Genomic DNA, 27,128 nt, shown 5'->3' on the forward strand with positions numbered 1-27,128 from the left:
ACAGGTGGGTAGATGGATGGATGGATGGATGGATGGATGAATGGATGGATGGATGGATGGATGGATGGACGGATGGACGGACGGATGGACCGATGGACGGACGGATGGATCGATGGATGGACAGACGAAGGAACAGGAAGACAGGCACATTCAACTGGAGTAGAATATAAAGGGAAGCAACAACCTGGTTAAAAGGAATGAGGAGGCTTCACTACCAACGAGGTGGTAAACTACATAGCAGTTCTCAGTTGCTAAACCAAAGAGAGGGTCAAGAACAACACTGATGACATCTGACAAACACGCCAAAGGTAGCACATAGGTTCTTTGCCATCATCAAGTCTTTCCCTGGCAGCAAGATCTGCATGCCAATAGGCAAGGCTTGAAGCCAGTACACACTCTGTCTTCTGGTGAGTCAGTGGCCACCATTCAAGAGTCCTGTCTTTCTTGCCTTGTAAATCAGTTACCAGCTGGTGATTAGTAAATCCCTGGAACACAAAACTCTATGAGCTGGCACACCAAAAGAAATAGGTTGGCACCTTGGCCCACCTCCTTTGAAAAGTTGCCAGTCACTGACTGACTTCTTCATTGTATTAAATTACCTAGAATAGTTAAGACCTTGTTACTTTAACAATCAAAGAACAACATGGCAAACAAGGCTTAATTCTCCATCAAAAAAAAATCATGCAGAGAATTAGATTGAAGAAGAGTCTTATAGAAAAAACAACGCAAAAATCTAAGATTTGCATAAATTTAATCCTGAGAAGAGAATAAGAATACAATTTTAAATATTCTCACTTAAACTTTCACGTAGAGAGAATGCTATAATTCTCTGGTACTATTTATTTACATTAATTTGAAAGATATTTATTCCAAGAGAAGGTTATTATTTCAAATCAGCATTCTTGCTTTCTACCTCATGGCTATGTGCTTTTTGAAAGAGAGCAGGTAAGAGGAGATAAGAGCTTGACATTTCAGGAATGGAAGAGCTCCCTATACAGTCATATTACAGATTACTATTTTCGCAGCAATGGGATTAACTGACCACTACATTTTACCACATGCTGATTACATGCTAATCTATGCAATAATAAGCAGTTCACAGAGAAAGCTTTCAGCATCAAATGTATGTTGACAAAAATGTGACTTGAAAAATAAGAAATCTTTCTAAGGCCAAGACAAAAAAGATGCACTTTTTTGCTCACTTATCAGACAAGATAGTTTTTAGTGGATAGAGTTTTTAGTAAGTACCATATATATGCTTCCTCTGTAATTGCAAATGCACTTACATTCATATTACATATATACTTACAGACTCATAACATACTAGTTCATGCTTGGTCTCATTTTATTTCCCATCCTCCTCTTTTTTCCTTCTAATTTTCTTCTAATTTGCTGTATTGTTTAAGTCATCTTAAACACATTTTTAAAATAAGCCCGAGTATATAAACATATATATATATATACTATTATACACAGTTATTCACTTAATATTTATTGCATAACCAATATATGCAGATATCATGCAAGATGCTACAATGTGAAATTGAAAGAGGAAGTCCCTAACCTTGATAAGCACGGTTACAAAAGTGGGAGTTACAAAAATGGCAAGAGATGATCAGCAATAAAAACATGACCTAGCAATGGGGATAAACTGCTCTAGTACAGAGGGAAGTAACAACCTGGTTAAAAAGGGTTGAGGAGGTTCACCACCTAGAAGGACACGACTGAAGGGGTCTTAGAGACAAAAAGAAAATAAAAAGGGTACCCATGTAGAAAGAAAAGGTCCATACAAAGAAATGGTGGTGTGAAATTGTGTGTGTGTGTGTGTGTGTGTGTACACATCCACAAACACACATAAACACAGATTTACATGATGTTTCTGGTAAAAGTGAATACTGAAACCTTTAAATTATATTCCCAAATCCCTAGAAAGAACTTTCCAATTCCTTCTGATTTCATATATTAATAACTCATGTAGAAAGCATCTGCAAGAGAACTCACTCTTAATGACGCAAATTCCCCTGTGAGGCACTATATTACCATTACATAGATAATAGGGTCATTTCTCTGCACTGACACTCATCTACAGTAATGCTAGTTTCCTCACAAATGTGAAACTCGGTAGGGCTTTATTCATGCGCATTATATATGATGCAGTGATAAAACGGGAATGTTCTTTTTAAAAAGAAAGAGTGTATTTCTAAAATATACAACACTTCATGCTGCCTCATTACTAAGAGCACAAAGTCTCCGTGCCTGAGAAAGCCCATCTTGTTTGTCAGAATTTACAGTGTAATGGGGAGACACATCCACCCAAGCAAGAGCCCAGTCCCAGCCCTGTCTCTGCATCACTTTATCTAATTAATTTGGTCATCTCTGACAGAGCATTATGCTTCCTGTCTGCTCCACTATCCCACCTGTAAACTGTGGAAAGCAGCACGTGTCGATCTGCCACATCAGAGGGACACAATGAAAACATACTAAGTTAAATCACTGTAGACATCCTTTCTGTTCTTAGAAGACAGCTTTACAACTTAAAATAATTCAATGATACAGTCATTAAGACTATAAAAGGAAGTTTTCATTGTAGGAACAGTTATTCTTACTCCTATTATTATTATTTGCCGAATAAAACTGATAGTTAACTGTAAACCAGTATCTCTACTATATTATAATTATTATTTTTCTGAATAATCTCCTTTCAAACTTGAAGTTATTAATCATGGTCATACTTTTTTGATAATTTTCACTTCTATACCAACAATTACTTTTAACACTTATGTGAAAAAGTACATAAATAAGAAAACTAAGTACAATTTCTTCTAATAATTGTTTTTAAATTATTCCCCAAACATAGCTGTACTCAATCTCCACTCTCCTCTTCACCTCAAATTACCGCAAATTTAAAGTGTAGATCAGAAAAATCATATCAACATACTGTTAACAATATTGTAATATTTATTTGTCTATAATACCTGTCATAATAGTTGTTATAATATTAATATATTACTGTCTAATTAGAAGACAAAATTAATTTTCAATAAGTAAAAAAATGTACTGAATTTTGATACTATTTAACCCATGGTGATTACAGGGAGCATGTGTAGACGGCATAAACTGGTATATGAAGTCTGAATACCCCAAGGGAGATTAACCAGAGAGGTCTTCTGGGATTGACATTGGGTGAGGGTCACGACCATATAATAACCTAGGCCTTCACATCATAAGCATGTCAAGGTTTTACTGAGAATTAGGGCCAAAGGACTGCAGACATGTGAGAAAGTACATGAACTGGAACAAACAGAGAAAACCACAAAAAAAGATAGAGCCTGAAGAAAAGATGTAAGCAGATGCACAAAGGCAAAAAAGTTGGCATTCCAACCAGTGGGACGTCATATATGAATAATGGAAAAGTTGAAACAAGTCAGCTGAGACCACCACCGTGTGTCATCTTATAATATGCATAAAAAGGGCAGAGCATCTCTTCTATGGTATTCTTGCCAAAATATATACATAACCTTAATTTAATAATAAAGAAACATCAAACAAATTGAGGGACATTCACAAAAGAGTGGAACAAATGTGGAGATAATGACAGACAAAAAAGACAAAGGAACTTTCTGACTCAACATAAAGGAGACTAGGGAAACATACCAAGTAGAGATTCTAGATTGGATTCTCATCCAGACAAAGGACATTAGTGGGACTACTAACAAAATGTGCGTTCAGCGTGTAGAGGAGTTAACAGTATTGTATCCCAGTTAATGTACAGCTGTGGTTATGTATGAAGTTAACATCTGGGGAAGCTGGGGGGAAACAGGGGTTACATTAGAGTGCTTTGTACCATTTTTGCAAACTTTCAACTTGAGCTTATTTCTAAATGAAAAGATTAACAAAATTTTTTGATATAAAATTTTGTAAAAAGAAGCTCACCCACCTTAGCAAGTCTCCCACAGATTTTGGAAAAATAAGGTGTGATGTGATGGGGAAGTATATCAAATTATGAACATCACTGAAAATCAACTATGGGAAACAGAGCTTAATACAGGCATGACAGAGGCACTAGATTGATACCTTCTTGTAAAACAAGGTCTGTTTTTTGAAATACTAGTACATATAAAGAAAATTAGGATATTAATAAGGAAGCTATCCAACTGTAAAAGTGTAGCCACATTTAGTGTTTTATTTGTGACCTCATCTACCTAGATGAACACAATAGAGTTCTGACTATACAGACGTGAAGATGGGGAGATATAAATTCAATATCTGTGCATACCCATCAGCTTTTTGCTGGAGACCCTTGATCACTAAAGAAAAACAAAAAACCAAACTGTCTAAATAAAAACACAACATCAAGTCAGAATCAGCAAATATCTTGCATGCAACCAGGAGATTTCTCACACTGAAATACATTTAGATAAAAACTAAAACAAAAACATTTGAAAACAAAAACATTTGAATCTTAAAATCATTAGTGTTACTATTTCAGAAGGTCATGTTTTGTTTAGTTTTTTATCACTGAAATATCACTGGAAAATAAGAAAACACACCTATTGTTTTTAACTGAATAGCAATACTGATTTGAAACAGAAAGTACTAGACCCATTTCAACTCAAATGCATTGTAATTCTTTTTCTTTGATAATTCATTTGACAACCCTACATATCTAGTTCTTTTGCATAACCAGACAAATTAGGTTTTCAAAATAATTTGCAAATATATATCACAAAAGCAATGGTATGTTAAATCAACCATCGGATTACACACACAACTTCAAAATTAACTTCATTACATTCTCCTATCTCATTTAATGTAACAAAAAAGGCATTTATGAGACTAAGTATCATTAATTAATACACTTCAGTATATTTAATATATATACTAAAATTTAACCACATTTATAATATATTGTTCAATCTTTTTAATTACTCTTAGTATTTTTTTCATGTACTCTCTAGTGTGCAGCATTTAGTAATTTAGCAAAAGTTCTCCAACAATTTTACCAGCAAGTGTCCATCTTTCATGTCTAATACATTAGAATTGCTCTAGTAAATATGTTCCAATGTATTTCCTATAGCAAGGAATACACACACACACACACACACACACATATATATGTATATATATACATATATATATACATATATACATATATATGTATTTTTAACTGAATAGCAATACTGATTGTATTATATATGTATATGTATGTATATATATAGCATTCCTGTAGATTCTAACATGGTAAATTGGCAAACTGGCAAAGAAAATAAAAACAATTGAATGCTGAATCAAAGGGTACTATTTTAAAGCCATTCTCCATCAGCACATGGAGAGTTTAAAATGAAAAAAAGAAAATTACGTAACAAAAAGAATTATGTTAAAAAAAAGAATTATGTTGAAATAGAATATTAATTTTCACTGTCAATTACCATTATTTTATGAACCACTAAGAAAAAAACAACTGCCAATTAAACTTGCATACTGTTTATGTGTTTTATTCTTATTGAAAGAAAAATGTTTAATTAGACATGGGTTTTATTCTATCACCCTTATACATACACAAAAACAAAATATAAGCAAACTAAGTTGGTTACAGTATTCCTAAAAATCTGACATTCAGAATCTAATTTTTCTCACTCACCTTGACTTATAATTGTCAGTTTCTTCTCAGAATTCATTTCCTTTGTCACCAAAAACATTAGTGATGCAGCACTTTTTAAAAGGATCCATAAAGAAATTAAAAGATTAGGGCTGGGCTCTCAAGCTAGCTTACTATTTAGGAACAACCTACTTTTGACTCCTGCTTCCAAAGATTGTTAAATTATTGTTATTCTCCACTTGCTCTGACCTTCCACCCATCACAACCATTTGGAACATCATTGTTAAAAGAGTAGCTCCCTGGAATTTTAAGCTTATATTTAACTTAATAACGGTCCCAAAGTTCAACAGTAGTGAGGCTGGTCATTCACGTTTGCCAAAGAGAAGCTATAAAATGCTTCCTTTAAATGAAAAGGTTTGTGTGTAGGTGTGGGGGAGAGGTAGTACTCTATTTAGGGTTCGTTACTATCCATGGCACCAGGCACTCACTGGGAGTCTTGAAATGTATCCCCCCAGATAAGGGGGGGACTACTATATATATATATATATATATATATATATATATATATATATATATATATATATATATATATTTAGCACTATATATATATATTTAGCACTATATATATATATACACATATATATACTATAGCACTATACTATATAGCTATATACTATATATATACTATAGCACTATACTATATACTATATATATACTACATACTATATATATACTATATACTATATATAGTAATATACTATAGCATTATATAAAGTACATAGTAATATACTTTAGCACTATACTATATATATATAGTAATATATAGTAATATATATATAGTAATTAAACCTTATATATATAGTTGGTTAACTATATCACTGACAACAATGTCTAAAGGTAAGGTTTAATTGGAAATTTTATATTTTATTTGTCTAGATATAGAACTGCTTATTAAAAATAAGTCAATCTTTGACTTTCAAACAACTGATTTTGTACACATTTTGAGAAAAACATTAGGAACTGCCTGTAATAAAAAAGTAGAAGACTCTGGCTTGACTTAACATGATACAATATACATCCAAATATGCTAGACTATGTTGTAAATCCTGAACAATCTTTGTACGAGTCTCTGAGGGACTAAAAAGATCCCACAGTGGACCTCATATTACCATAGACCAAGCAATTTTCTTGCTCTCCGTCTTTCTAAATCTGAATTGCCCAACCAACAGATACGAGATAGCAAAAACAATTCCTCCCTCTTCTGAAAAACATTTTTGACCGACTATTCCTGAAACTGGCTGAACATTGGCTGACCTCTCTTGCTAAAGCTCTATAAAATCCTTCCCTGTCTCTCTCTCCTAAATTAAAACACTCCTGAGTTGTGCACATGGCTGAACATTCTAAATAAAGCATCATGCTAAAAGATGTGATTATTAGAACAAATAATTGAAGATTTTTAAATAGAAACATCTTTTAATACACTACTAACATTTATAAAGCATTTACTATATTTATTAAGCATTTATTATGTGTCAAACATTATCTAACTCTATTATATATAATATATATTAACATATTTAATCAAATGATACCATGGAGAAAACTTTATGTTAAATTCATATATCCAGAAAAAATATATTATACAAAGACATAAGTGACCAACATTTACTCAAGAATGGGTAATAGATCAACAACCATAAAAGATTGAAAAACAAGTCAAAGTTCTGTCCCAAAAGGCACCAGAACCAGACAATTTTATAAGTAAATTGTATAAAACCTTATAGAACAGATAATTTCTACCATGTTTCCCCAAAAATAAGACCTAGCCAGACCATCATTTCTAATGCATCTTTTGGAGCAAAAACTAATGTAAGACCAGGTCTTATGTTACTATATATCTGATCTTACATTAATTATTGCTCCAAAAGATGCATTAGAGCTGAGTCCAGCTCTAATGGTCTTATTTTCGGGGAAACACGGTAGTTATCGAATCAGGTCTAAAGCACAGAAAAAGAAAGCAACCCAATTCATTCTGTAAGACTAGCATAACTCTGATTCTGAGACCAGACCAGGATGATAAAGGAAGGACAAAGTATAAACCAATTTTACAGATAAATATATATTCATGTTCATATATGTAAGGAGAAAAAACTGTAGTCCAATTTTATTTACGAACATAAAGGTCTTTTTAAAAATCTTTTTAAAATTCTGGGCCAGCCCGGTGGCTCAGGTGGTTAGAGCTCCATGCTCCTAACTCCAAAGGCTGCCGGTTCGATTCCCACATGGGCCAGTGGGCTCTCAACCACAAGGTTGCCAGTTCAACTACTCCTTGAGTCCGGCAAGGGATGGTGGGCTGTGCCCCCTGCAACTAAGACTGAAAGGACAGCAACTTAACTTGGAAAAAGTCCTGGAAGTACACACTGTTCCCCAATAAAGTCCTGTTCCCCTTCCCCAATAAAACCTTAAATTTAAAAAAAAAAAAAAAATCTTTTAAAAATTCTAATTGAATCCAGCAGTATGCTGAAATAATAATGAATCATGGTCAAGTAGAATTTATCCCAGAAATAGAAGAATCACTCAACATTAGGAAATATGATAATAAAATTCACCTCATCAAGAGGTCAAAGAAGAAAAACCATATAATCATCTCATCAGATACCTAAAAATAATTCAATAAAATTCAATAACTTGGGTGAAGTGGGAGGAAGGCACCTATGCTGAGTAAAAAACAAAGAGAAATTACCTTAACTTGATAAAGAGTACCGACCAGGGTCCAAGTTAAGAAAAGATGAGACATTTCTAATAAAGAAAAGAGATTAAAATGTCTCATCAATTCTTGGAAAAAGAAAGCTGTAACTATCATTAGCTATAGAGAGTAAGATTTTCCACCTAGAACATCTAAGATAATTAACTGAAATGTTAGAAACCTGCATAAGGTTTCCAAATGCAATATTAACAAACAAAATTAAAAGCTTTTCTGTATACCAGTAATAACCAATTAGAACTATGTAATGGAAAAAATATCCTATCCACAATGGCAAAATAAAACCAAGGAGCATCTAGTAATAACCTTAACAACAAATGTGCCAAACCTAATGGAAATACCTACACAATTTATTTATGGACATAAAAGTTCGAATAAATGGAGTTCTTGGAAACAAAGACTCATTACTGTGAAGACACGAAAACAAAAACAAAAAATCTTTAAAAACCACCGTGTGTGTATGTGTGTTTCCGCGCATATACACACACACACAGACACAGACACACACAGACACACACACACACACACACACACACATTTTTTAACAAATAGGTTAAATGCTGCTCTCAATCACAATGGGCACAGATATAATGGTGACATTTCCCAGACGTAACATTAAACTCTTGAGAGTCAGTTGTTTCAAGGTAGACTTCCAATAAACATACTAGAAAAGACACTTTGAGAGAATACATAAATTGTTTAAAAAATACAAGAACAGGCAAAATTCTGATACACAAAAGAAAAATACAAGAATTTTTTTCTTCGTATTCCTAAGTAAAATGTCTACAAACATTTCCAGCTTTCATTTTTAGTTTTCAGGCTATAGTTATATATTGAGTGTTGTCTCCCCATAGTACCTGCATTAATAATACCCTATCCTTCCAGTTTTTCACTAACTGCTCTTTAGAGACTTATGGTATCTGGCTTCATCAATCATTTATTACTCAGCGCTTGATCAAAGAATATACAAGGCTTACAGAAAACCAGAACGGAATTAAGAAATATAGGTTCTATACTTTACACTATAAGAAACACAGGCTTATAAGTTTTTCCTTCCACATGCACAAATATATCTAAACAGGGATGTTTACTTCAACCTTGTTTGGAATAGGCAGAATTTAGAAACAACTCAAACTTCCATAACAGGGGAAAGGATAAATTACGGCATACCCCAAAAAACTTTATGAGCTAAAGATCAGTTAAATCTTTGTGAATTTACTGAAATATATCCAAAATAAATTGATAAGAAAAGCATGTTACAGAACAGTTATAACATACTAATTTTTATTATTTGTATATATGTTCTATAAATTCACATGTTTGTATAAATGTAAACGCATGGAAAGAGATTTGCAAAGTTACAAAACAATGTTTATAGTATGCTCTTATATCTCAGTTTATATATAAATGCGTTCCACACATTCATATATGGATATAAATGCAAATGCATAGAAAAAGCTCTAAGGAGTTGAATTGAGAAAAGGAACTTTCACTTTTCATTCTGTAGCTCTATGGTGCTTGAACTTTCTTCAAAGAGTGCATATGATTCATGACATTAAATTTTATTAAAAGCAAAAAAATAAATCATGTAGTATAAGCTTAGTCATTGAGAATATATCCAGTTAAATTAGGACAACGATCAAAAATCGACATCTAATGTCCAAAATTAGTCTGAAAGTGAATGTGAATAATAAAGAATATGCCAGCGCATAAGAAAAATTCCAGAGTTCTACTGCACAAATATTTCAATTTATTACATCAATCACAGAAGATAAACAAATTCAAAGGTAATTTTGTAGTTCAAGATTATTGAAAACCTTTTGATTTTTCTTGCTACTCAATACTAGATCGGCCCTTCTCATCACAAAATAAAATAATTAACTGCATTCCCTGCTTGTTTTAGGTTTACAATAAATTGAACTCCACATGGTTTAGAAGTCTACATGAACAATTTATTAGGAAAAACAAATATGAAATAAAAAATGTGAACTGTAAAAGGTCATTTGTAATTAAATAAATGAAAACTGAAATAAATTGACGGTAACAATATATGTTTAAAAGTATAGATAAAAGTCTGGCAGGATATCCAACAAAAAGTCAACAGTAGTTAGAGGATAAAGGTATGAGCTCCTTTTGTCTTCTCTTTTGTACTTTTCAGGAGTTTCAGTAAGCATATATGAAAGTCTGAAAAATAGCCACAATCCTTTAACCCTCTGGGTAGCCAAACTCTTTGCAACGTGACTTTGTAGCTGTTCCCATGAAGATGGAGTCTATTTGCCCACCTCTTGAACTTAGGCTGACCTTGTGAGACTTGCTTTGGCCAACACACTACAACATATGTGATGTGTGCCAGGTGCTTCCAGAGCCTTTCGTGCTCCTATTTGCCCCCTTGAAACTGCTTCCACCACGTGAACAAGAGCGAGCTAGCCTGCTGCAGGATGAGACAAGCAGACCACAGGCTTGTGAGCTGCCTCCACTAAGCTCAGCAAATCCAAGCCACACCTGACTTGCAAGTGACGGTCTATGAGGGAGCCCAGATGAAACCTGAACTGCCCAGATGAGCTCAGCCTAAATTTCTGACCTGCATATGAGCTATATAAAAATGTTGTTGACTTAAGCTAACAAATTTTAAGAGTGCCTTGTTAAGCATTAATAGTTTGCTAATACAACACACATGCATTACCTTTATAAAAAGAAAAAATAAGTCTTTTAAAGAAAACAACATAAGGCACTGTTAACCACTAATTACATTATTTACACCAAAATACTAAAACCTTATTTTCAGGTATATATGTTTTTAATTGAAAAAAATTAAATTAACACAATAGTGCAATGGAACTACTTCTTTACAGTTAAAGATCCAAGTTAACGTTTAGCAAACCTTATCACTGTACTCATGTATATGGATAAAATAATTGATGTGTGGCTAGATTTATTCTTTTATTACACAGCAAAGACTAATGATAGAACTACCTTATCCCTGGAAAGAAGAATCACATCCCTGGAAAGAAGAATCACATCAACCATCATAGAAACTAAGACCTTTCCCTGTGCCAGTTTACATGCTTAGTGCCTCTATTCGTTCTTTCATTTCATCTTTAAATCAACTTGATGAGCTAGACATTATTACTGTCCTCATTGTACAGGCAAGAAAACTGAAACACAGACAGGTTAAGTAGCTTGCCAAAGGTCACCCAGCTAGTAAGTAGTAGAGCCAATACTTCTGGCCAGAATCCACACTCTTAACCGCTTTATTAGACTGGCCCAAGGCAGAAGAGATGCCTACAGGAAAAAGAGAAACCTGACTGGCCACGTAATGTGTCCATACATGGTGAAAATAGATAATATTAAGGAGATTAGGGACTATCTTAGTAATAGGAACATGAGAAATTAAGCAAATGAAAGAGAAAACGCATTCAGGTTCAGAAAACACAGTTGCAGGCCACAGAGGAAATGAAAGAATGCTTTTTTTTTTTTTTTTTTTTTTTTTTTGCTCAGTTGTGAATCATACTGATGTAACTGCAATGGAACCACTAAATGATGTTCTGACCAAAAATTACACAACTCTATGAAGATATTAGAGAAAATTGGGATCTGTTGAGGGGGAAGGATGGCACATGCTGGGGAAAAGTGGGCATAAAATAACTAAATTCAAGAAAAAAGTTAAAATAATGCCTAAAATATCAAAAACAGTATAAGCATATTATTTACAAATATGATAAATTACCAAAAGAAACTATTAAAAGAATTGGAAAAGATTACATATGGGGAGAGAAGCATGGACTTAGTGAAGGCTGAGGTAAAAAACTGCCATTTTTTGTTACAAGTATATTATTTGGCTTCTTAAATTCTGTACAAGTGTTATTTCAAATTAAAAATTAATTCAAAAATCTAACAAATGAATTAAATTCTCTCTAATTACTGGACCGAATTTAATTCTGGTCAGGGAGTGTGCCTAGTATTAAATGTACTAGCCTGCATAAAAATAATCTGCTTAATGATGCCAACCAAAACAAATTTAAAATGCAAAATACAAATTCCTCTCTTTTGTGTACACTGATATTGGTCAAAAATATCTTCAAAGTCTTCTACACTCAAAAGCTACTTAAAACAGTTTGCTTCTCTTTATAATGTATGAATTCATGCATAATTAGTGTATTTGTTAAACAAAAATCCTCAGTATCATTATGACCTATTTTTGCCTGAAAGGATAATTTGAATCCTGGAAATAAAGCAGTACAAAGCTTTTAGCCTTACTTTTTTTTTCACTAGAAGAACCATAGATGAAAGCCATGTTTACTCCAATATCACTAATGTCATCAATCATTCAATTAAATAAAACCAAAAAGTTCAGCAGACATACAAGAACAGCTTCTCCACAAGATGCCTATATCTGATAATGTCTCACTGACTCACTCTTTTTGAATCACAACTATTTTGTACCTTTTTGACACTGGCTGGATTCTTCTTCCCTGTCTGCCTTTTGTAAACATTCCTCTGCCATTTTTAAAGTTATTTGTATTAAAATGTCACAATTACAACAAATAAGCCAGAAATATTAGTTATATTCCTTCTAAATTTAGAAGACACAAACTTTGTATCTATTGTATATTCAAAATAAGTAGAAACAAAATTCAAGAAAATTGCTGCCTAAAGAACATATTACCTATTATTACTTTCATCTTTATGGTTTACAAAGTTAATGGCCGAACTGAAGGAGTTATTTGTGTACATTTTAGACCAGACACCTGGATAGTCACCACAAGACAGATGTTTGAAAACAGAACAGTATATGGGGACCAGGTCCAAAAATTAGAGGGTCAGGGAGGTCAAGAGGAGCTGTGAAAGGGACAATACTGGGCAGTCTGGCGGTCACCAAACAGTTTCATCCTCTCCCCCTCAAAATGCAGGAAGACTACATTTCTTAGCAGTCTTTGCCTTTTGTTGGGGACATGATACTAGGTCCCTCAAAGACCACATGGAACGAGGCTCCCAAACCCCATCTGTGACCACACTTGTGACACGTGTAGTTTTTAGGACTTTCAAAGAAGCAAATTAATCCTATGCCAATGGAGAAGTTAATACAATACATATTCAAACATTGGACTATACACTATAAGGGAAGTGCTGGCTTAATGCATGGCTATTAATATTAGATATTTCCATTCAATTAAAAAGATCATTTTAATTGTGGGAAAATAAAATCGCATATTTCTTGGTATGAAACTAGGACTCTGGAGGAAATTGTTTCATTAATGTTCTCCTTTTAGTAATGTTTAAATGGGATACAAAATAGGGTAATGTTAGAAAGAGAGAAGTCTTTGGGGTCAGAGCATCTTCGTTTAAACCTAACTCTATCACTTACTCTTCTGTGAGCAAGTTTCTTAAACTCTCTAACCTTCAGTGTCAGGCTAACATCATCTATAGAGCTTTTGTGAAGATTAAATGGAACCAGCTGTGTAATAAATGCCCATACCTGGCCTAGTGACAGAGTGACTGGGTGTGAATCCTGGCTGTGTGCTTCGAGAAAGTATTCCCTAATGCTCAGGTTCCTGTAAAATGATGATAATGACAGAATTATTCTGCTGAGGGTGTTGTGAGGATTAAATGAAATAGTCCATATGTCTACGCAACATAGCACTGTGTCTAGTACATAAGTGTTCAAAAAGCACTTAAAGACGAGGCAGATACATACATGGATTATCTCAATCCTCTCAATAACCTTATGAAGTATTGTGTATAAATAGAAAGGGTTCCTACTGCAGCCATTAGGACAAATGTAGCATTTGTATGTTATGAAAGGCTGCAGTTTATTGTGCTAATCAAACTAGGGAATTTCATCTTAAAAGAGAAGGTCTCTAACCAAGATGATGTATTATATCAATCAAGATTATCTATTAAAGTCAATAGGGGACTGAAAGTTAAACGAGGTTAAAACTAAAATGTAATTAGTGAGTTTTCCCCAGATCCTTCTATTTAATCAAAGGAAAAAAAAAAGGAATGGGAGTAACTCAAGGAACTTTAAGAACTAACCTAATGAAATGGTGAGGATTTTCACTTTTGATTTCTATTTCTCTCCCCCCCCCTCCAATTTCCAGTGAACATATCTGCTTAGCCCTACAATGTTCTACTAGAGACTATCACTCACTAAGTGACAAGATTTGTCCCCAGTCTCATGTTATCCCATGCAAACCACACATAAAAGGTGCAGCTCTGTCTCCACATATAAAATCCCAGAGAAGAAGTCAAAATAGCTGGGCTTGAGCCACACATCCACCACCTGAGATCATGGAGGTCAGATATGATGAGTGGCAGCGCTTTCAGAACCACATGGAGTGGGCTAAGAGCAGTGGCCATGGGAAGAATATGTCCTACAGAAAATGAGAAACCAATACATGCTAAAAGATTAACTAATGAGAGAAAAAGCTGTGCACTACAACTACAAGCTAAAGCTTTGAATCACTATTTACCTCTCTAACTGAATCAATCTTAAACAGGATTCAGTGAAATAAACTACATATATAGATAAAAATTATACATTAAGGGAAATTCTTTGAGTTAGCAAGTTAACTTTTGTAGATGCCTAATACTATAGTTTCCAAAGGAACTCTTTACCTAGTATCCTTTAAATACTTTATTTCAGGAATTAAGGAGAGAACACTCCTCTAAATTTGAGAAAAGAACATCTTACCTTAATGATGCTGCAGGAGGATAAAGCGGGTAATAGTTGATAAGTAATAGTTGATACTTTCCTAAAATATTTCCTACTGCATCAATCTAATTCCAATGGTGCAGAGCAGGAAAAAATATGCCAGGGAATTACTTTTCTGTCAGCAAAACTCTATTAACGAACATTAATAGAAAACACACTCTGTTGCTTAAACATATGTATTTAGACCTCATTCTTCCTCCATACTCGACATCTCGCTCATATTTTAGTTCTCTTTATTTCTCTAGACTACATTTTGGTAATTTCTTTGACTTTATCTTCCAGTTTACTAATTCTCTCTTTATCTGTTTTAATTTCTGGTTAAACTCTCAGAGATTTTTATTTTCTTTCACTTATTATATTTTTATTTTATAGACATTCTGTTCTGTTCTTCAAATTTGCTTGTCTCCTGCTTGGATTCTCAAGTGTCTCTTTTTTCAATATGAAACCTACTTGTATTTGTATTCTCTATATGACAGTTTTAATATCTGAACTCTTAATGGGTTTGCACCTGCCTTTCCTTGTTCCTGCTCAGAAAGACTATTTTCTCCTTGGACTTTATCTGTGGGACTATTCTGAGGCCTGGGTTGAAGTGACTCCAGCGAGGATTTGCTTCCTTCTGACAGCTCTCTTGGGGTGCCACCAACCCAGAATCACTGTAAGTTATCTACCTAAACGTTTTCAGTCCACACTAGAGCACATATTTAAATCAAAATCTTGTATAAAGGTCATTTTGTGATCAAAATTCTCAGAGGAGATTTTTATTTTCTCTCCACCAGCATTGAGTCAATACAGTTAATTTTCCTTCCTGTCACCTCTGATCTCACACTACGGATACAGTCTGTGGAGTGCCAGCTTTAAGCAAGGGCTCATCGTAGCTTCTCTACCTAAAGTGGGCCCTGGATTTTATCTCCTGTCCCCAATGTTCCATGGAGTCATTAACGCAGAAGCTCAGTGTCTCCAGGACCTGGCAAATACCTCTAGAGACACTTAGGCATTCGCTTAATTCCCAGGGTTCTGAGTTTCACATTTCAGGACTCCAGACTTCTAAGTCGCACGCCAGCTCAGCATATATAATAAATACATCCCCATGCCCCCCACACCCACTCACTTATTTCAGAGTATCTAAACTACCACTCTTCCATTATTACCAGACAAGGACATCTTATTCTATACTACTTAGTCTTGACACCTCCCTCCTCTTTTCCCTGATTAAATACATTGAGACACCAAGTATTTCATGTAATCTAAGAAATTTCTAACCTTCTCCTAATTTAGGCCCTGACCATTTCTTAGACTGGCTGTTACAACCCCCTAGCCCCGTCTCCTAATGACCAATCTTTTCCTCACACTAAGGTTTGAAGGTAGTAAGAAAAAGACCTCAGTTCCAAACTGTCCTTTGGATTCTAATCCACGCTAGGTTGTAGTTTATCCTTACTACCCCCCAACACTAGTAGTAGTTCCCCCACTACTTCATGTCCATCTTCCCTTCCTAACAGTGTGATTATTCTATAGACTTGAGGGTACAGCTCCAAACACAGATCTAAAACTTTTCATAGACTGTTTAGCTTCTACAGTTGCATTTATTATAGGCAAAATGTCCATAATACATTCCTTACTGTGTTGTCTAGTGGTTTGCATCTCTGATCAAACCCTGACTGATACAGCAGTATCTAGAGACCTGTCTCATGCCTTTAAAGAGCTGCAGTACAATCCATCAGATGGATGTAGCGTAGTTTATTCAACAAACCCAACTCCCCTACTGATGGACAAAATGGCACTTCAGTGAACAGTAACATTTTTTTTCAAGCTTTTTCAGTATATCCCTGAAATAGATTCTTTGAGGCAGACTATGGATCTAAGAGTAAATAATCACATTATTTCTAACATTTCTATTTCCTGCTTAAAATTTATTACTTTTTTTGGAGAACATGAAAGCAACTGTGGCAGTCAGAGATTGGTAGGTGTCCATGTCCACCTCCCATCATTGTGTAACAATAACATTTTCAGTTGGGCACTAAGCTAAAGACTACTTTTTTCAGTCTCCCTTGTGGCTAGGTGTGGCCCTGTGATTAAGTTCTGACCAGTGGGATGGAGGTAGATTCAATACGTGCAATTTCCAAGTCATTCTTTAAAGAGAAGGCGAATTCCATTCCTCTTTCCTCCTTCCCCCTTCCTGGTGGCTGAAATCTTTATGTGATGTTCCATTTAGTTAAGATTACTGGATAATTAATCTAAGTGGGCTATTACATAATGAACAAAACTCCCAACTATTTTTCCAAAGAATTATCAGCCTATTATTTATAATGTAATATAGACCTATATTTATTACTCTATGAACCTTCACAATATGAACTCTTTTAACTCTAAATGTAAGAGTCCACATCTTTAGTCCACTGTTTTAACTATTCCCAAGGTACACTGGCAATTCAAGAAGAAAGTAGGAAAAAAGATCAATTAAATTATTATTTATGGATACCAAAATTCTTTCTATTGCCACAACTTAGAAACCACCAGGCTACTCTAGTTTTTTTAAATTAATCTAAAGCACCTTCCTTTATTTTTCCATTTGATTCCATCGATACAGAAATGTCTTTCACAGGTTACTTCAGATAACTCAATATAAATGCTCCATTTCTTTTTACATCATTCCAAACAACTGGAGGCTTGGAGTTTACTCTGCCAGTGTCAAGTACATCGGAGAGATTAACAGAGTTCAAGAAGAGTGGGCCGCATCGAAGCAGCAACTGAAGAATCAGCGTCAGAACATTCAGAGTCCCCCTCCCCACCCAAAAAAGCAGAAACCAGAATATGGTCAGCTGTAAGGTACTAAGACCTGAGGCTAAGTCTAAGAAAACCATGGGTTAAAAGCATCCTTAACCAATAATAAAATAAATGGAGATAAGCAACTTCAGTCATTGCTTCCAAATTGACTTCTTCACTATCAAAAGTATTCTAATTTAGATCAAGACCTAGACAGACACATTAGCTAAAAGGGCATTTGCTATTACATAGTACAATGAGCCCATTCACTTTTTCATTCAACCCACATTTACTAAACTTCTGCTACTTAGAGGAACATAGTCCCTATATTCTTGGTACTTCACAATGCTTCTTGATTTTCACAATCTAAATGGATTTTCCCTAAACTTAACATAAAATATACACCTGAGAACAAACAAAATATAGAACAAATCAGAATTTTTTTTCCTACAAGATAAATATATATCAAACTTATAGGGGAAAAAGTTAATTTTTTGATCTGTGAAAAATAAAAACATAAAGATATTCACAAATATAAAATAAAGAAAGCCTTTACCTGCTGCCCTGTAAAGTATTTTAGGTTCAAAAAATATACAAGGATTTTTATCCTCTATGCATGACAAAAGAAGTCCTTTGGCCTGGAAAGGGCTTCTGGGTACAACCACCTGCAAAAACAGATTTTTTTAAAGACAATTTTAGTAAAGGTGTATCCCAGTAAACTCACTTACAAGACGGGTTGATATTTAAATAACCTATTGTTACTAATTACAAATAGCAATCTGACATTTTAGCCTAATTACCATTTATTATAAAAAATTTACATACGGTCCCAAAAACTTCTAATTGTTCAATATTTATCAGAAGCCTACCATATCCTGGTGACTAAGGCTGGTCTTCTCTTAAGGACCTAAATGTCTGTTTCGTGCGTGCGCGCGCGTATGTATGTGTGTGTGTGTGTGTGTGAGTGTGTGTGTGTGTATAAAAGGAATCCACAAAGAACAGTCATCAAAACAAAAAGTTGCCAATATCTGCCTATATTTACGTACAAAATAAAGAAATCTTTTCTACTAATATTCTATTACTACTTTCAAAGACTATGCAACTCCTTTCTCCAATTTTAACATTCTCCCACTTGGGGAAACATGGTCTTCATTCCCACGTGGAAAAGTAATCCATGATCCAGCCACTATAATGTCCAGTTATTGCAAAACTAAAAGAAAAGTGGGGATACTGCACACTTCCTGGTGACAGGAAAGGGTTCCATGACCTTCTTGAGAATGAGGTTAATAATGAGGAAGATGATGATAATGACAGCAGATAGCACATGTATTAACGGGGCCAAGAATTCTAAGTGGATTAATTCATCTACTGTTCATAGCAACCCCACGAGGTAGCTATTATTATTTTCCCCAAATTACAAAGGCAGACTAACAGAGAGCACATAGCTGGCCCAAGATTACATCACTTGATCAGGAATTCACGCCCAGTTCTGACTCCACAGCTCAAGCTCTTACTTTCTACATTATTTTGCCTCAAATCACAAACCTGTGTCTAATTTTTAATAACTGTTAAATTATTACATAGTAATTACATAGAAATAATTACCATTAAAATAAACCTGAATTTATCACAAAGGCTTACATAAGGTTCCTTGAGGCAAGTTATATTTGACTTTCAAAATCATTTTTATAACATTTATATCAAAGGATTTTTATTTCAAAAAATAAAATAGCAGCACAAATCTCACTATTTCATTTTCTGTAAATAGACGGCTAAACACATTGCTCACTACAACACACAGTGTCTTTACCTTATGTTACTACTTTAGTTTCTCTTCATCTGCTTTCTTCATGTATTTACATGTATTTATTTTTAGCATTTAGTATTTATTTTTAGTATACATACTATATGCACATTTTAATTTGGGATTTTAAAAAAGAAAGGGGTTGAGGGAGAGAAAGTAGGGGATTGAGAGAAAAGATCTGTTCTTAAAAATACTGGATAACATCATAAACATTAAATGTAAATCAGTGCTCAGCTCAAGCACAAAAAAACCCACTGCCTCAAATGTGGCTTCTATCCCAAACTACCACTTCAAGCTTATATTGAAAAATGATGCGACTTCTACTTTACTAAGAAAAATTCTATGTCTTTGCTCTGGTAGAAAAAACAAATAAAACAAAAACACACGTTCACAACCAGTTCATTCTGTCACAAAAACAGACACACAGCCCTGGGTAGACAGACATATCTATGAGCTGCTATAATGATTCCCTAGAAAGCTCTTCAGTAAGTACAACTAGAAAAGATGATAGTGTAAAAAATTAAGACTTAAAATATGCAAAATGTTTTTATTAAAAGACCTAACCTACTATGGAAACCTAAGATTATTGTGGAAGGCTGTAAGAGAAAGATGCTTCAAAATTAATTGGTTGGGCATACCTTGTCTGCACTGAACAGCACACCTAGGCAATGAAGGCTTCTCTTAGTTTATTTAAAAAGTAAGAAACAGACTAAAAGCAAATGTCTTATCCTTCCTAGTAGGAGGTAAATATGAATTAAATAGTAGATTATTAATTTACCCAGAATCAATTAAGTTAGAAAGACCCACTATAAAGAAACATAGAGCCTTGAAAGAGAGGAAAGATAAACCAACTATGTTCTCGGTCTTATTCTTTGAAGTCTCTGCAATTAATATCAGGGTCAAGCCAGATACTATTTCAAACAACAATAGTGTATAAACCTCAGCAATGGATTAGTGAATATAAAAAGAATACTAAAATCTCTTTTAAAAAGAATTAAGTTTACATAAATTCCAAAAATCCTGCTTGCTTTCCTCTAGATAAGCATTAGTTAACAGAATGAACCAAAACGGAAACATCAAATGCTGATCAAATGAAGTACATAAATGAGGATACCTTGATTCCTGGGCAGTGGGCAAAAAAAGCTTCAGGACTCTGCGAATGATAGAGCGCCCCATGGCCGACACAGCCCCAAGGGGACCGGATGGTGAGGCTTCCACAGTTGAAAAGATCCCCAGAGCGATAGCGATACTTGGCGGCCTCATTAACAATCTGGGGGAAAGGGGAGAGAAAGGACATGTCACAATGAGTCCTTTATTTCCATTCATTTTCTGAAACCATTTTATTAGATCTTTAAAGAACTTATAATGCACTAGTTCAAAAGGTAACAAAAGGATAAGGGAGTAGGAGAGTGGAGGCAAAACTTCAATACTTCATGGATTTAACCTTAAAAATGTTCAATTATAGTAAAATGCAATCCTCCTACCTGATCAAAAGCAGGATAAATATAATCTGCAAACTGAATTTCTGCAATGGCGGTAGCACCAGTGACTGCAATTCCAATCCCAAATCCAACAATTCCTTGTTCACACAATGGGGTATTAAAAACTCTATCTTTTCCTAAAAAAGAAAATAAATTTATCTTAATATAACAAATGCGAGTAACATAATGCACAATACAACCGAAAAGTCAATGAGTTAATAATGGTGAGATGGAGAGAAAAGAAGCATAGAACAGGTGATAGATATTAAAAATAACTAAAATGATGGCTAGTTTAAATGCAAACAGTAATTATATTAACTATAAGTAATCTAAATGTTCCAATTAATAGAAAGATTGTCACACTGAGATAAGAGAAAGCAAAACCCAACTACTTAAAATAAAAAAATAAAAATAACAGAAAAGTTGTAAGGAAAAAGAAGAAACAATATATACAATGATAAATCAATCCAAATAAAGTTGATATTGCTATTTTAATAGCAGACAAAGTAGATCTTATGGGAAAAGACAAAACTGGAGATAAAGAAGAAAAATGTGTACTTTCAAAGGGTTCAATTTTCAAGGAAGACAAAAGTTATAAATTTATACTCATCTAATAACAAAGGCTCCAAATAAATAGAAAAATATTAACAGAATTAAAAGGAAAAATGGATAAATTCCCAAGGTAGTGGGAGACTTTAATATACCCATCTCAGTAACTGACACATAAAGCATATACCAAAATAAAAAAGTAAAAACTATATAGATTTGAACATTATTAACAAACATAACTGACATACACAGGACACTGCATGCAATAGCTAAGAATACAAATACTTTTCAAGTAAACAGAGAACACTCATATTAATTGACCATAGACTAGGTTATAAATCCAATCTCAACAAATTTTGAAGAATTAAAATCATACAGGATATATTATCTGACTATGGTGGAATTAAGCTAGAAGTCAATAACAAAAAGATAATTAGAAAATCCTTGTGGGGACAGAGTCCCAGAGAGCAGTTTCCAGGCTCTCGGCCTCACGTGAAAGGTGAGAGCTCAGGTAGTAGATGGCCGTCAGCTGTGGCTAATTGACCCTCAGCTGTTACCAGTTAGCCAATTAGCCACTGATATAACTGGCGCGGCTGCGCTAGTGAGTCAAGAGTCAGCCAGGAGTTGAGAGTCCAGTCGAGTCGGTTGGTTGGCAGGCAGAGAAGCGGACAGCAGGTTGCAGGTCGTGTGACTCCAGCCTCCAGTGAGCCTATAGTGGTATGACTCCCCTACCTATGGCTCCGTGGGTGTTCGTTTTTGGCCTAGCCATATCCTGTGTTCTTATGCGGGGAGCGGGAGCAGGGACCCCGCAGGCCGCCCCTCACAACAATCCTTATGTTAGAAAAATATTTTAAATATATGTCTAAGTAACCTATGACTCAAAAAAGAAATTATAATGGAAATTAGAAAGCTTTTGAACTGAATGATATGAAAACTCTACATATCACAACTTATTGAGGTTCCTTCCAACTTCAGTGATGGCAGAATAGCTTTTTTCAGACAAACCCTCTGAACAAAACATAACAAACAATACTTAAAAGCATTGGGGACGCGAAAAGTAGGCCTAAACTGAAAGAGAGCTGACCCTTGAAAGAAATGAAGTGCTGTGGATGAGCATGACGTTTATAAAGCTTGTCCCCCAAGGGGATTCCCCAGTCTCTGACATGGGACAGCTAGAATTCAGACAGACTCAGTCTTCTTGGCTGGAGGTGTCAGAGAAAGGAATCTGGGGCTGCCAGTGGCTAGCAATTGAAGGACTAAGTCCCTAAAAGTAGAGCACTATATGGGAGTACCCCAAAATCTGTGCATAAACTATGCTCAGATCTTCAGTTGACCCCTGTGCCTGCAGGAGACTCCAAGAGCCCAGCAGGTAAAAGCTGGAAGCTCAAAGAGCTGAGCAGAGATTTCAGCTCTACCCACTACTAAGAAGATAGAATTTGGAGTTTGAAACTCTTCAAACTAAAGGAGCTTGATACACAGTTAGGCTTTCTATTGAAACCACAAATTACAATATTACCATGTTTCCCTGAAAATAAGATCTAGCCAGAAAATAAGCCCTAGCATGATTTTTCAAAATGACATCCCCTGAACATAAGCCCTAATGCATCATTTGGAGCAAAAATTATAAGACCCAGTCTTATTTTCGGGAAAACATGGTTTTAGCGTGCAACTCAATTCCCCTCTAAAATGTCACCACTTCTCAGCCAACATCAGTATTTCATGAAAAATTCTAATTTCAGGGACCTGGGTGAACACAAGCAATGGCCACAGTCTGGCCACATGACCAAAAGTTTGAGAACAAATCTGGGATTCATATTTCAGTTCCATAATCCAAGGATACCAGTTCTTGGTGCATAGAATTCACTCTCAGCTCAATCAGTCCTTTCAAATATGAACCACAAACAAGGCAGGTGCTAGGAAATGCCAGCTAGACACATCCTGTAGTTTGCACTCTAAAAGCAGCTGCAAAAACTTAAAGCATGATTCATACTCATCATGATCCATGACTATCTTCTGACTGTGTCTTCTAACTCTCATCAGTTCCCTAATTGACTGCAAGTAGCTTGATAATTTCAGAAAAACTACGATTCCATTGAACTAAGAACAATTCACTGGTAGAAAATGAACACATATTCCATTTCCACCTGTGGAATCCACATCCATGGAATACGTGAACCACCTGAACCAGAGAAGCAGTGTTCTTATTTATTCCTTGCTGCTTCAGGTTCCCTGGATTCAGATATTTTCCATCTCAGTAAATATAGCCTTTTTTGTTGCTAGAAGGCAGAAAAGTTGAGTTACTCAGAATTCTTACTCCAAAATACGCTTAGTTTGTGGAAACAGCTTAACAACTCTCTTCAAGTTTCAATGACCTAGCAAAAAAGTGCTTCAATATGAATTAAATATTAAAAATCTGTTTCTTTTTTCTCCTGAACAGGTAATGATTGAGGGGAAGAGTACACATAAAAAATGTACAATACTGCTAAATTCCTCTGCTATAATGCAATTAACCTGATATAAAGTTCATACACACAGTATCCCAATGGGTAAATAACACATACAGTGATTGCACTATTAGCCAAGAAAGATGGGGGTTTAAGTGCCATCTCCACAAATTACCAAGGCTCAATTTCTATCTGTAACAGAAGAATCATGATAATGAAAAGACTAAAAATTCATACACTTATTCAAACATTTATAAAGTTCCTAATATTGCATAGATACTATTCTAGATGCAGAGGATAGAGTAGCAAACAAAACAGAAAAAAATTGCCATCCTCCTGGAGCTTACATTGTAGTGAGGGGAAATAGACAATAAAAATGAAATAAATGAGTAGAATGTAGAATGTGTTATATTATGACAAGTGTTATGAAGAATAGTAAAGCAGGGAGTAGGTGATTAGGGGGATTTTTAAATAGGAAGATGGCAAAAGCCCCACTGAGAGGTGACATTTACAAGAAAAGGGCTCCTTTTCGGCAAGGACCACCATCTTACAGTAATTCACCAAAATGACCAACACAGAGGGAAAGAGGAGAGGCCCCCACTCTGTGTTCTCTAAGCCTTTTAGAAAACATAGAGTTGTGCCTTTGGCCACATACATGCAAATCTACAAGAAAGGTGATACTGCAGACATCAAGGGAATGCGCACTGTTCAAAAAGAAATCCCCACACACATTAGTTACCATGGCAAAACTGGAAGGGTCTACAGTGTTACACAGCATGCGGTTGGCTCTGTTGTAAACAAACAAGTTAAGGGCAAAATTCTTGCCAAGAAAATTAATGTACATATTGAGCATATTAAGAACTCTAAGAGCCGAGATAGCTTCCTGAAATGGGTGAAGGAAAATGATCAAAAAAAGAAGGAAGCCAAAGAGAAAGGTCTCTGTGTTCAACTGAAAGGTCAGCCTGCCCCACCCAGAGAAGCACCCTTTGTGAGAACCAATGGGAAGGCGCCTGAGTTGCTGGAACCCATTACCTATGGATTCATGGCATGATAGGTGTAAAACAAATAAAAGACCTCTGTACTGTTAAAAAAAAAAAAAAAAAAAAAAAAAGAGTTGAAGGAAATGAGGAAGTGTACCATGCAAACATCCAAGGGAATATACATTCCAGGCAAAGGGACAAGCTGGTGCAAAGTTTCTGAGGTATGAGCATGTTTAGCACATCAGAGGAAAGGCAAAAAGTCCACAGTATCTGGTCTGAAGTAAGAGAGATACAGGCAAGAGATGAAGTTAAAGAGTTGAGAAAATGAGATGGGAAGGTGGCACAGATCAGGCAGGGCCTTGTAGGTTATTGTAAGCACTCTGCTCTTTACAGTGAAAATGAATCAGTCAGTAGGTGAATAAGACAGGAAACCATAAAGCAAAGTCAAACCATTCTCTGAAATTGCATTTTGACAGTGTCCCTCTGGCTGGTATTTGGTGAATAGCCTATAAATAGGCACGGGTGACCACAGCAAGACTGATTACAGGATATTGCAATAATCCTGGTAAAAGATGATGAAACATAATAGCAGAAAAGATGTGAGACTTTGCTATAGTCTAAAGATAGAGTCAAAAGGATTTGGTGATGAAATGGATGTAGAGTGTGAGTCAGAGAAATGCTAACAATGATTCAAAGGTTTTTGCCCTGAGCAACTTGAAGGAGAGAGTAGCCATTACCTAAGAAAGGGAAAGCCACAAAGATGCATGTTGAGACATCAGGAGATCAGTTTTGGAGATGCTAAGTTTGAGATGCCTTTAGACATTAACATAAAGCTATTTATATGACTGTTGAATTTAAAGTCTTAAGCAAAAGAATGGCATTAAAAAACACGGGACTGGATGAGATTACCAAGTACATTTAAACGGGTACATAGAGCAGTGATCCAATGTTACAAAGACAAGGGGTGAGAAATAAATCATCAAAGTTGAGAAGGGGAAAAAAAAGCCAAAGAGTTTGGAGGAAAACTAAGAGATTGTGTTGGCCTAGAAGCCACATGAAGAAAGTGTTTCTAAGAGGAGTGATAAATTTGTGTTGTATGCTGCCAACAGAAAAGTGAGATGAGGACTGAAAATTTTATAACTGGTGACTTTTACATAACAGTGTCTGCAAAGTAGAAAGGAGGGAGAAAACAAAAGCCTAATTCAAGAGAGACTGGGAGAAGAGAAATAGAAGACCATGAGTAATGACAATTATTTGTAGAAATTTTGCTGTAAAAGCAAAAGCAAAGAAAGGTGCAACAATGAGCTGGAGAGGAATATGGAACAGAGAGATCGGTCTTCCTTTTTTTTTTTTTTTTACAATGGAAGAAATAACAGTATACTTGTAGGTTGACAGGAATGATCATTCAAGAAGGGGAAACTGATGATTTTGAGAAAATTAATGAAATAGAGAGAAGGAAGAATAACTAGAAGCATGTCTTTGAAGGGTGACAGAAGAGGACGGAGTCTAGTGTGAAGAGGTTGACAGAACACTTGCATTCATTCAGAGTGCAGGAGGAAGGAGTCCGGGCACTAAAATGCTGGTACATGCATATATGCGGGGGTGAGAGCTTGTCAAAAGTCACTATTAGTTGCATCTATCTTCTTAATAAAATATTAAACAAGATTATTAGCTAAGAGTAAAAAGGGAGGAGGCAGTGTTGAGGAGAGAAAAGAAAGTATGAAAAAGTGAATGGCGCAGGAACATGCAGAATGATGGTAGACAGCATGAGTGGGCCCTGGAGATTACCAGTCTTGAACTTAAAGTGAGACCAGTTGGCACGATGTTTTGCTCTAGCAACTTTCAGCTCAAGCAGTTAAGATTTAGACAGGGAGATGGATTTAACTAGAGGATTTTGCCAAGCAAATAACATGGAATATACATTGGATATAAAGAGAAGAAAGGTCATCAGGGAGAGGTAGTGACAGAGCAGTGGAATTCAAGGATTTTAAGAATCAAAAAGATCAAAAGGTTGTTGGGGTGGAGGTACTGGAAG

The 27,128-nt window shown here is 35.2% G+C and overlaps 1 protein-coding gene across 12 annotated transcripts in view; it reads right to left on the minus strand.

Annotated features, from left to right (window-relative positions):
• The window catches only part of BCKDHB (branched chain keto acid dehydrogenase E1 subunit beta), a 235,262-nt gene that overhangs the window by 172,509 nt on the left and 35,625 nt on the right, over positions 1-27,128 (minus strand). For all 12 annotated transcript variants that reach the window (XR_013992523.1, XR_013992524.1, XR_013992525.1 and 9 more), the window contains exons 4-6: positions 21,124-21,257; positions 20,754-20,909; positions 18,392-18,500 (exon numbers count right to left, since the gene is read on the minus strand). Coding sequence is in view for 9 of the 12 variants with exons in the window: in XM_081037742.1 (XP_080893868.1) it covers positions 18,392-18,500; positions 20,754-20,909; positions 21,124-21,257 (399 nt within the window). In the remaining 3 variants the exon portion in view is untranslated. The remainder of the gene's footprint in view (positions 1-18,391; positions 18,501-20,753; positions 20,910-21,123; positions 21,258-27,128) is intronic.

This window comes from Rhinolophus hipposideros (genome assembly GCF_964194185.1).
Source record: "Rhinolophus hipposideros genome assembly, chromosome: 3".
In the NCBI taxonomy this organism is placed as follows: Eukaryota; Metazoa; Chordata; class Mammalia; order Chiroptera; family Rhinolophidae; genus Rhinolophus; species Rhinolophus hipposideros.